Source organism: Oncorhynchus gorbuscha, linkage group LG06, assembly GCF_021184085.1.
Source record: "Oncorhynchus gorbuscha isolate QuinsamMale2020 ecotype Even-year linkage group LG06, OgorEven_v1.0, whole genome shotgun sequence".
NCBI lineage: Eukaryota > Metazoa > Chordata > Actinopteri > Salmoniformes > Salmonidae > Oncorhynchus > Oncorhynchus gorbuscha.
In genome coordinates, this window is record NC_060178.1 from 61,290,953 (window position 1) to 61,303,249 (window position 12,297).

Consider the following 12,297-nt stretch of genomic DNA (forward strand, 5'->3'; position numbering starts at 1 on the left):
GAGTCAATACATTTTAGAATCACCTTTGGCAGCGATTACAATTGTGAGTCTTTCTGGGTAAGCCTGAAATAACTTTGAACACCTGGATTGTACAATATTTGCATATTATTATTTAAAAATTATTCAAGCACTGTCAAGTTGGTTGTTGATCATCGCTAGACAGCCATTTTCAAATATATATATTTTTTTACCCCCTTTTCTCCCCAATTTCGTGGTATCCAATTATTAGTAGTTACTGTCTTGTCTCATCGCTACAACTCCCACACGTGCTCGGGAGAGACGAAGGTCGAAAGCGATGCCTCTCCCGAAACACAACCCAACCAAGCCGCACTGCTTCTTAACACAGTGCGCATCCAACCCGGAAGCCAGCCGCACCAATGTGTCGGAGGAAACACCGTACACCTAGCGACCTGGTTAGCATGCACTGCGCCCGGCCCGCCACAGGAGTCGCTAGTGCATGATGAGACAAGGACATCCCTACCGGCCAAACCCTCCCTAACCCGGACGATGCTAGGCCAGTTGTGCTTCGCCCCATGGACCTCCCGATCACGGTGAGTCGCGGCCGACTGTGCCACCAGTCTCTGCGATGCAGTGCCTTAGACCACTGCACCACTCGGGAGACCACCTTGCCATATATTTTAAAGGCGATTTAAGTCAAATTTATCTAGGCCACTCAGGAACATTCAATGTCATCTTGTTAAGCAACTTCAGTGTATATTTGCCTTGTTTTAGGTTATTGTCATGCTGAAGGGTGAATTTGTCTTCCAATGTCTGTTGGAAAGCAAACTGAAAAAGGTTTTCCTCTAGGATTTTGCCTGTGCTTAGATCTATTTAAATTATTTTTATCCTAAAAAACTCCCTATTCCTTGCCGATGACAAGCATACCCATAACAATATGCAGTCACCACACTGCTTGAAAATATAAAGAGTGATGCTCAGTGAGTGATGTGTTGGATTTCCCCCAAACATAACACTTTGTATTCAGGACATAAAGTACATTTTTTTGCAGTTTTCATGTAGTGCCTTACTGCAAACAGGATGCATGTTTTGAAATATTTTTTACTCTGTACAGACTTCCTTTTCACTCTGTTATTTAGGTTTATGTTGTTGATCCATCCTCAGTTTTCTCCTGCCACAGCCATTAAACTGTTTTAAATTCACCATTGGCCTCATGGTGAAATCCCTGAGCGATTTCCTTCCACTCTGGCAACTGAGTTAGGAAGGACGCCTGTATCTTTGTAGTAACTGGGTTTATTGATACACCATCCAAAGCATAATTATTAACTTCACCATGCTCAAAAGGATACTCAATGTCTGATGTACCAATAGCTGACCTTCTTTGAGAGGGATTGGAAAACCTCTCTAGTCTTTGTGGTTCAATCTGTGGTTCAACTTCACTGCTCGTCTGAGGGACCTTAGAGATAATTGTATGTGTGGGGTACAGAGATGAGGTAGTCATTCAAAAATAATGTTAAACCTGATTATTATTATTATTATTGAATTCAGGCTGTAACACAAAAAAAATAGGAAAAAGTCAAGGGGTGTGAATACTTTCTGAAGGCACTGTGTCTGAGAGAGAGAGGAAGCAGAGAGAGAGAGCGAGAGAGAGCAAGCAAGGTGGTGGGTTGTTTTTTGCCCATCATTGTCCAGCTGGCATGGCTAGTCGTGCCCCTGTCTGGGTGAACATATGTACAGGGCCCTCCCGGTGCAAATCGACTGCTAGAGAGCCCAACTGTGCAAGCTGTCAGTGTATTTACAAACCTGTGCTGAGGTGAGGAAAACAAGAGGTCATCTGTAGTCTATGAAGACAGAAAATCATTTCAACGAAACATTAGCAAGGCCACCCTATGATGCGCTACAGTGCAGTCTTCTGTAGACCTCTCTCCTTTCTTGACATGCAGTATTCACTCAAAGTATTCACTCTGTGCTTTCACAGAGCGAGTACTCGAGCGACTCGGAGAGTGAGGACAACTTCCTCATGATGCCACCAAGAGACCACTTGGGCCTGAGCGTCTTCTCCATGGTGTGCTGCTTCTGGCCCCTAGGGATCGCTGCCTTCTACCTGTCCCACGAGGTAAGTACTACTGTACTGTCAATGACTCTACACCACGGCATGGTCACCGCAAGCATTTACAGTAAATATCAAGGCAGTCTTAGGAGAATGTGTATAACATCAGACAATAACTAACCGAAATAAGTCCATAATTTCTAGATTTACGTTTTGTTTATTAGGACCCTCATTAGCTACTGCATATGCTGCAGCTACTCTTCCCGAGGTCCACATTAAACGTAAAAATAGATGACAAAAGTACAGAACAGATAGACAATAACAGAGACAACAAAAATACTTTCACATTATTCATATATACAGTGGCTTGCGAAAGTATTTACCTCCTTGGAATATTTCCTATTTTTTTTGTCTTACAACCTGGAATTAAAATAGATTTTTGGGGGATTTGTATCATTTGATTTACACAACATGCCTACCACTTTGAAGATGCAAAATATTTTTTATTGTGAAACAAACAAGAAGCAAGACAAAAAAACGGAGAACTTGAGCGTAAGTATTCACTCCTCCCCAAGGTCAATACATTGTAGAGCCACCTTTTGCAGCAATTAAAGCTGCAAGTCTCTTGGGGTATGTCTCTATAAGCTTGGCACATCCCGGTACTGGGATTTTTGCCCATTCTTCAAGGCAAAACTGATCCAGCTCCTTCAAGTTGGATGGGTTCTGCTGGTGTACAGAAATCTTTGTCATACCACAGATTCTCAATTGGATTGAGGTCTGGGCTTTGACTAGGCCATTCCAAGACACTTAAATGCTTCCCCTTAAACCACTCGAGTGTTGCTTTAGCAGTATGCTTCGGGTCATTGTCCTGCTGGAAGGTGAACCTCCATTCAAGTCTCAAATCTCCCCATCTCAAATCTCCCCAGTGTCTGCCGATGAAAAACATCCCCACAGCATGATGCTGCCACCATCATGCTTCACTGTGGGAATGGTGTTCTCGGGGTGATGAAAGGAGTTGGGTTAGCGCCAGACATAGCGTTTTCCTTGATGGACAAAAAGCTACATTTTAGTCTCATCTGACCAGAGTACATTCTTCCATATGTTTGGGGAGTCTCCCTCATGCCTTTTGGCGAACACCAAATGTGTTTGCTTATTTTTTTCTTTAAGCAATGGCTTTTTTTCTGGCCACTCTTCCATAAAGCCCAGCTCTGTGGAGTCTACGGCTTGAAGTGGTCCTATGGACAGATACTCCAATCTCCGCTATGGAGCTTTGCAGCTCCTTCAGGGTTATCTTTGGTCTCTTTGTTGCCTCTCTGATTAATGCCCTCCTTGCCTGGTCCGTACGTTTTGGTGAGCGGCCCTCTCTTGGGAGGTTTGTTGTGGTGCCATATTCTTTCCATTTTTTAATAATGGATTCTATGGTTGGTGGTGTCGCTTGGTTAGTGGTGCTGCAGACTCTGGGTCCTTTCAGAACAGATGTATATATACTGAGATAATGTGACACTTTCATTGCACACAGGTGGCATTAATTAAACTTATTATGTGACTTTGAAGGTAATTGGTTGCACCAGATTTTATTTAGGGGCTTCATAGCAAAGGGGGTGAACACTTTATTAGAATGTTTTGAAAGTTATTTTTTAAATTACACTTCATCAATTTGGACTATTTTGTATATGTCCATTAGATGAAATTAAAATAAAATTATATATTTAAATGACAGGTTGTAATGCAACAAAATAGGAAAAACACCAAGGGGGATGAATACTTTTGCAAGGCACTGTACATATTCATATACAGTACCGTTAAATTGGATATTTAGAAAAGAGGTGAGGCGCTGGGATACAAGAAAATTTGGTATCTGTTTTTTAAAGCTCGACTTGCTTTTTGCCCGAGTAACCTCTGGAGGCAGAGCATTCCACAATGACATGGCTCTATGCCAGTGGAGGCTCCTCAGAGGAGGAAAGGGAAGACCATCCTCAGAGAATTTCATAAAAATACATAAAATAGTGAAGCATTAAAAAAGTATTCTTTCTAGATAAAACTATACTTACATGTTTTCTAGTCACCAAATAATTGATTAAAACACACTGTTTTGCAAGGTCTACAGTAGCCTCAACAACAATCTGTATTGTAGCACCATGGTGTAGCTGGAGGACAGCTAGTTTCCGTCCTCCTCTGGGTACATTGATTTCAATACAAAACTTAGGAAGCTCGTGGTTCTCATGCCCTTCCATAGACTTACATAGTAATTATGACAACTTCCGGAGGACATCCTTCAACCTATCAGAGTTCTTGCCGCATGAACTGACCACCCAATGTTGTCCACCCAGTCAAAGGACCAGATAATGAATCTAGTACTGAAAGCATAAGTTACAGCTAGCTAGCACTGCAGAGCATAAAATGTGGTGAGTAACGTTAAATCTGTTTTTGGTTTGGTACCGTAAAGAAACCCATAGTGGCATGCCTGGTGGGGTATGTACACTGAGTGTACAAAACATTAAGGACGCCTGCTCTTTTCGTGACATAGACTAACCAGGTGAATCCAGGTGAAAGCCATGATACCTTATTGATGTTACTTATTAAATCCACTTCAATCAGTGTAGATGAAGGGCAGGGGGTTAAAAAATGTTATGCCTTGAGACATGGTTTGTGTATGTGTGCCATACAGAGGGTCAATGGGCAAGACAAAATATTTAAGTGCCTTTGAACAGGGTATGGTTGTACAGTAGATGCCAGGCGCACCGGTTTGTGTCAAGAACTGCAACCCTGCTGTGTTTTCCATGCTCAACAGTTTCCGTGTGTATCAAGAATGGTCCACCACCCAAAGGACATCCAGCCAACTTGACACAACTGTGGGGGTGCAACTCAATATTAGGAAAGTGTCCTTAATGTTTTGTACACTTAGTTTATGTCTGTTTGAAGTGTATGCAAATAGATTATACAAGTGGTTAGGCATTTTCAACACACAAATGTTTCTTAAAATCCCATATAAAAACAACATTAATTAACCTTGAGAGGAAGATAAGAGTGGACCTGATGAAGATGGTAGGTAGTTGTTTTCCCTGTGTGTGTAACGATCTCATATATATGTGAGCTGCTCGAAGCCTCTGGCAGAATCCTGCTACCCACACTGCATCACTCTGGTCTGACTGCACATCACGACTCACACCTACATCTCTCTCTTATTCTCCAGCTTTAAAAAAACTCTGCTCGGTTGGCATGGGCAACACAGCCCACACTAAAATCAATTCCCTAAAATCCAACTACAAAGCCTAGCAGACGCAGAATAAAAAATGTAGCAGACTAGATTTAAAACAACATCGCCATGGTGGGAGGTTTTGAAAAGCTTTAGGGTATTATCAAAGATAAGCTATTCAAAGCAGCCATTGAAAGATCCTGAAAGGAGCAGGACAGGAAAACATTTTGAGCCTCAGTGATTTGAAAACACATGCACAAACTCATGTTCAGTAAATCTCTTCTGATCATCTTCCTTCTTTGAGTTGTCCTCAATTGATACTGACACTTTGGGATTTAGCAAAATCAAAGATGGTCTGCAAAACATAATGAATGCAGCCTTGAGAAAGCAACCCACGTACACAAAATGTCGAAATCTTCACTTCATCATTTAAACAAAATACTATAGACACAATTTACTGTGTGTGCAGAATGGATAGGCACGGATATACGTGTGTTTATTGGATCTAAAGAGTTAGAAGCCAGAACCTTATAATTAAGAACATTGTTAGTATTTACATTTATGTAAATGTGACAATGTGATAATTGAATGGATAACCATGCAGAGATCGATAATCTTAAAGCAAGGAACTGCTGCAGTACGGTTCAATTTTCTGCTACAGTCTGTATTTATGTGTACCCTAGATAAACCATGTTGTCTACCGCCCACACATACAGGGTTTCTGCCATAGCATAGGTTCTCTTTCAACACCTCCCTCAGGAGTTTGTGTTTCAGATATCAGTCATCTTAACCCATTTGTTACCAAATGTTACCAGACATGCCACTATTCATATCTAATGCCATTAGTAACCTTAAGGGCGATCTTCAATGCTGCAGACATGTTTTGGTACCCTTCCCCAGATCTGTGCCTAGACACAATCCTGTCTCGGAGCTCAACGGACTATTCCTTCGACCACATGGCTTGGTTCTTGCTCTGACATACATTGTCAACTGTGGGACCTTATATAGACAGGTGTGTGCCTTCCCAAACCATGTCCAACCAATTGAATTAACCACAGGTGGAATCCAATCAAGTTGTAGAAACATCTCAAGGATGATCAATAGAAACAGGATGCACCTGAGCTCAATTTCGAGTCTCATAGCAAAGGGTCTGAATACTTATATAAATATATAAGTAAGCTATTTCTGTTTGATTTTTTTTTTAAAATACATTTGCAAACATTTCTAAAAACCTGTTTTCTCTTTGTCATTATGGGGCATTTTGTGTGTAGATTGCTTAGGATTTATTATTTATTGAATCAATTTTAGAATAAGGCTGTAACATAACAAAATGTGGAACATGTCAAGGGGTCTGAATACTTTACGAAGGCAGTGTACATACATCACATGCAACCCATAATAAGACAATGTAGTTAATATTACCAAGTCTATTAAAACTGGAATATCTGACTCTATAAAGCTGAAGGATAAATAGGAACATGCAACCAACTTAAAAGAGACACAAGAATAATAACAAGAAAGGTCTGAGAATGGAATAAATATATTCTATACCATATCATTGTAAAATAAATGAATTCACATTCAAGGCACAAAGCTTAGGTTACAAAGCAATACTGACATTAACAAAACAACGTATTGAACGGGCATTAACAAAACATTGGAAATGAAGGCACATACTGTATGTCAACTACATTATTTTTGCAAAGAAAATATTAAAACATTTCAACTATTTTTTTTAAGTTGTTGAATACAGACTTCTGGTGGCAAATTCATCTGCAAACGTACACCTTGGAGAAATTGTGACCATTTTGAGAAATCATATGAAACTTCTGTGAATCATACTAGACACCTTAATAATGCATAATATGATACATTTGTTTAGAGTTACAACTTTAACTTCTTTAGAGCTTGTAAAGTACAAACGCTTTGTGCTCTCACTTTTGTGACCCATGGGATTAAATAGGTTAAGTGCACTTTAATCAAGATCAGGTTACTGCTTATGGGCTCGTTCTGTGAAAATGTGCCTCAATCTTACTCTCAAAGCAAAGCAGACCAGAAAGCAACTTCTGTGTCAATGGTAGGACGTCAGTAAGAGCTGTGTTTTGAGTATTGCACTTTGGTTACAGGCCGTAGCCATTTTAATTGGTTGCCTTTACCTTTTGTACTGCTCAACACTCCAATTCATTTCCTCATTTGAGGAGGAACAAAGCAATCAATACACAGCTCTTTGGGGCGACAGGGTGTAGGAAATAAAGCTTTAACCACAACAAATCTAGATTTCATGGGTGAGATTGCAGGGGACCCCCAACCCCCTAAACCAATCTGTCAGAATGACTTTGATTTTAGCAACTGATTTCTGCACATTGTTAGCTGCAGTTATTGTACTGAATGAGATACAGGACATCATCATCATCATGATCGTTGTCGTCTTGTCTTTCTTCCTCCCGTTCTTCATCATTATTGCATTGGTACCCCTGATAGTTTTCACGTCTTACGTGGTAATGATGCCATTTTCTGAGAGCAGTTAAGTGTTACTACTATATGTTATTATATCGATCAACAGCTCCCAGCATCCTTACTCCTTACTCTTATGTTACTGTCTCAAACTCAAAGGACATGCATGGATTGGCTTTTATCGAAGTGGAAACTCCCAGACGGATTCAGACTGAATCTAAGGTCATTATGCCGAAACATAAGCCTGTTTGTATGTCCCTTCAATCTATACTCCAATCAATACAGACAGTGACCATTTTTCTTTCTTTTCCTGAATAATCACCCGTTGAAGTTTCCTGGGGTTAGGAATGTTTTTTGGGGGATTTTCAAGTCCCTCAGTCAAGCTCCTGATTCCCTTTTTTTCCGATCAAGCTGGGCTGAGGCGTGTTTTGGTACACTTTCTTTCCACTTTCATTATTATGACACCAACAGTGAAACCGTTGATGATGACTATGTCCCTCTGACTCATCTGGCAGAGTGGAAGAGCTCTGGTCATCATGCATATTGCAACCACCACCACACTACTTCCCATCTGTTCTAAGTCTTAGGAGGAACTATCAGAGAGGGTAGATTGTGAAATACATATTCAAGCAGGGGTTGGTCTCTTCTATAGATGTGCACCAATTCAAGAGCAACCTGGTGGAGAACAAGGGCCAATCTGTACATTTATCTCTCTCGTTAATATGTCTGGCTGAGAGCGTTGTTATTGTAATTGCCACCTTCTACTGCCTGAAGTGCCTGCCTGGTTGCCAAAATTGTTTGTGCATGAGCAAACTCTTCAGACTTATTTTTGTCAGACCAATCAAACCATGCTAAAGTACAAATAACTCTGCAACCAGGGTAACTAAAAGCCATTACACAGAGCATAAATCAGAACTGCATGCTCCATTGATCCACAGAGAAATACTGCTGTGTAAATGGACATGCGTAACTCTTTGAATATGACAAGTGCTTTGCTTTGAGGGTATTTCCCTGGTTTGAATAAGCCTTAAGGTGTTTATTTACTTTCTCCAGGGCAATATATAACTCTGGTTTACTAATGAAAGTGTTGTTTTCATGAGGATCCCTCTCCAGGCCCTCACCATCATTCTAGTGATACATTACATGGTTGAACCCAGACAGTTTTAATCAACAGCTGTCGCTGATATATTGCAACTGTGCATCGACAAGACCAAATTGGTGCATGGTGTTCCCTCTTTCTACCCAGCAAGAGCAAACAACATGTGTGTCCACGACTATTATCACATAACCCACTTCAATCGCTGTGGTTAAATGGACAGCTTCATCTTTATGCATGTGCCCATTTACCGGCTCACAGATTCATTAAGCTGGGGGCGCACTGGCCAAATACAGATTGAACGGCCTGAACACAAGAGACTAGAATGAGATCTGCTGGAAATGAAACATGGTCATTTAGCTGCTGTATAAGAACAAGTAACACCTCATTTAGTTTTGGTTGAGACAGGTATCGTGCTTCTCCACAGGATTACCATTGTCAAAGCCACAGACACAAACAAATAGGAATAGTATTTTACTATAACACAGGTAGTATCACATTTTCACTTCATTTCATTACAGTACAACGGTTTGATTTGTTTGATCGTAGCTTAGCTAGCTACATAGCCGTCTTTGTATCAAAGATAATTGTGTAGTCTAGAGCGATTTTCTAGGTTCGCTAGCCAGCTATTGTCGTTCTTTTAACGCAACGTAACGTAAACAACACTGCTAGCTAGCCAGCTAGCCCCCGAATAACAATACTGCAGAAACTATTACACTCAACGGAACGACTTGATTAGTGTAGTGTCAACAACGCACCCACTGCCAGCTGGCCTACTTCAGCAGTACTGTATCATTTTAATCATTTTAGTCAATAAGATTCTTGCTACGTAGCTTAACTTTCTGAACATTCGAGACGTGTAGTCCACTTGTCATTCCAATCTCCTTTGCATTAGCGTAGCCTCTTCTGTAGCCTGTCAACTATGTGTCTGTTTATCCCTGTTCTCTCCTCTCTGCACAGACCATACAAACGCTCCTCACCGCGTGGCCGCGGCCACCCTACTCTGGTGGTCCCAGCGCGCACGACCCACGTGGAGTTCCAGGTCTCCGGTAGCCTCTGGAACTGCCAATCTGCGGTCAACAAGGCAGAGTTCATCTCAGCCTATGCCTCCCTCCAGTCCCCTCGACTTCTTGGCACTGACGGAAACATGGATCACCACAGACAACACTGCTACTCCTACTGCTCTCTCTTCGTCCGCCCACGTGTTTTCGCACACCCCGAGAGCGTCTGGTCAGCGGGGTGGTGGCACCGGGATCCTCATCTCTCCTAAGTGGTCATTCTCTCTTTCTCCCCTTACCCATCTGTCTATCGCCTCCTTTGAATTCCATGCTGTCACAGTTACTAGCCCTTTCAAGCTTAACATCCTTATCATTTATCGCCCTCCAGGTTCCCTCGGAGGGTCCATCAATGAGTTTGATGCCTTGATAAGCTCCTTTCCTGAGGACGGCTCACCTCTCACAGTTCTGGGCGACTTTAACCTCCCCACGTCTACCTTTGACTCTTTCCTCTCTGCCTCCTTCTTTCCACTCCTCTCCTCTTTTGACCTCACCCTCTCACCTTCCCCCCCCCTACTCACAAGGCAGGCAATACGCTCGACCTCATCTTTACTAGATGCTGTTCTTCCACTAACCTCATTGCAACTCCCCTCCATGTCTCCGACCACTGCCTTGTATCCTTTTCCCTCTCGCTCTCATCCAACACCTCCCACACTGCCCCTACTCGGATGGTATCGCGCCGTCCCAACCTTCGCTCTCTCTCCCCCGCTACTCTCTCCTCTTCCATCCTATCATCTCTTCCCTCCGCTCAAACCTTCTCCCACCTATCTCCTGATTCTGCCTCCTCAACCCTCCTCTCCTCCCTCTCTGCATCCCTTGACTCTCTATGTCCCCTATCCTCCAGGCCGGCTCGGTCCTCCCCTCCCGCTCCGTGGCTCGATGACTCATTGCGAGCTCACAGAACAGGGCTCCGGGCAGCCGAGCGGAAATGGAGGAAAACTCGCCTCCCTGCGGACCTGGCATCCTTTCACTCCCTCCTCTCTACATTTTCCTCCTCTGTCTCTGCTGCTAAAGCCACTTTCTACCACGCTAAATTCCAAGCATCTGCCTCTAACCCTAGGAAGCTCTTTGCCACATTCTCCTCCCTCCTGAATCCTCCTCCCCCTCCCCCCTCCTCCCTCTCTGCAGATGACTTCGTCAACCATTTTGAAAAGAAGGTCGACGACATCCGATCCTCGTTTGCTAAGTCAAACGACACCGCTGGTTCTGCTCACACTGCCCTACCCTGTGCTCTGACCTCTTTCTCCCCTCTCTCTCCAGATGAAATCTCGCGTCTTGTGACGGCCGGCCGCCCAACAACCTGCCCGCTTGACCCTATCCCCTCCTCTCTTCTCCAGACCATTTCCGGAGACCTTCTCGCTTACCTCAACCCGCTCATCAACTCATCCCTGACCGCTGGCTACGTCCCTTCCGTCTTCAAGAGAGCGAGAGTTGCACCCCTTCTGAAAAAACCTACACTCGATCCCTCCGATGTCAACAATTACAGACCAGTATCCCTTCTTTCTTTTCTCTCCAAAACTCTTGAACGTGCCGTCCTTGGCCAGCTCTCCCACTATCTCTCTCTGAATGACCTTCTTGATCCAAATCAGTCAGGTTTCAAGACTAGTCATTCAACTGAGACTGCTCTCCTCTGTATCACGGAGGCGCTCCGCACTGCTAAAGCTAACTCTCTCTCCTCTGCTCTCATCCTTCTAGATCTATCGGCTGCCTTCGATACTGTGAACCATCAGATCCTCCTCTCCACCCTCTCCGAGTTGGGCATCTCCGGCGCGGCCCACGCTTGGATTGCGTCCTACCTGACAGGTCGCTCCTACCAGGTGGCGTGGCGAGAATCTGTCTCCTCACCACGCGCTCTCACCACTGGTGTCCCCCAGGGCTCTGTTCTTGGCCCTCTCCTATTCTCGCTATACACCAAGTCACTTGGCTCTGTCATAACCTCACATGGTCTCTCTTATCATTGCTATGCAGACGACACACAATTAATCTTCTCCTTTCCCCCTTCTGATGACCAGGTGGCGAATCGCATCTCTGCATGTCTGGCAGACATATCAGTGTGGATGACGGATCACCACCTCAAGCTGAACCTCGGCAAGACGGAGCTGCTCTTCCTCCCGGGGAAGGACTGCCCGTTCCATGATCTCGCCATCACGGTTGACAACTCCATTGTGTCCTCCTCCCAGAGCGCCAAGAACCTTGGCGTGATCCTGGACAACACCCTGTCGTTCTCAACCAACATCAAGGCGGTGGCCCGTTCCTGTAGGTTCATGCTCTACAACATCCGCAGAGTACGACCCTGCCTCACACAGGAAGCGGCGCAGGTCCTAATCCAGGCACTTGTCATCTCCCGTCTGGATTACTGCAACTCGCTGTTGGCTGGGCTCCCTGCCTGTGCCATTAAACCCCTTCAACTCATCCAGAACGCCGCAGCCCGTCTGGTGTTCAACCTTCCCAAGTTCTCTCACGTCACCCCGCTCCTCCGTTCTCTCCA

At 43.8% G+C, this 12,297-nt stretch overlaps 1 protein-coding gene across 2 annotated transcripts in view; it reads left to right on the plus strand.

The window, feature by feature from the left end:
* Positions 1-12,297, plus strand: part of LOC124038191 (synapse differentiation-inducing gene protein 1-like) — a 33,269-nt gene that overhangs the window by 7,722 nt on the left and 13,250 nt on the right. For both annotated transcript variants that reach the window (XM_046353735.1, XM_046353736.1), the window contains exon 3: positions 1,937-2,074. In XM_046353735.1, coding sequence (XP_046209691.1) covers positions 1,937-2,074 — 138 coding nt within the window. The remainder of the gene's footprint in view (positions 1-1,936; positions 2,075-12,297) is intronic.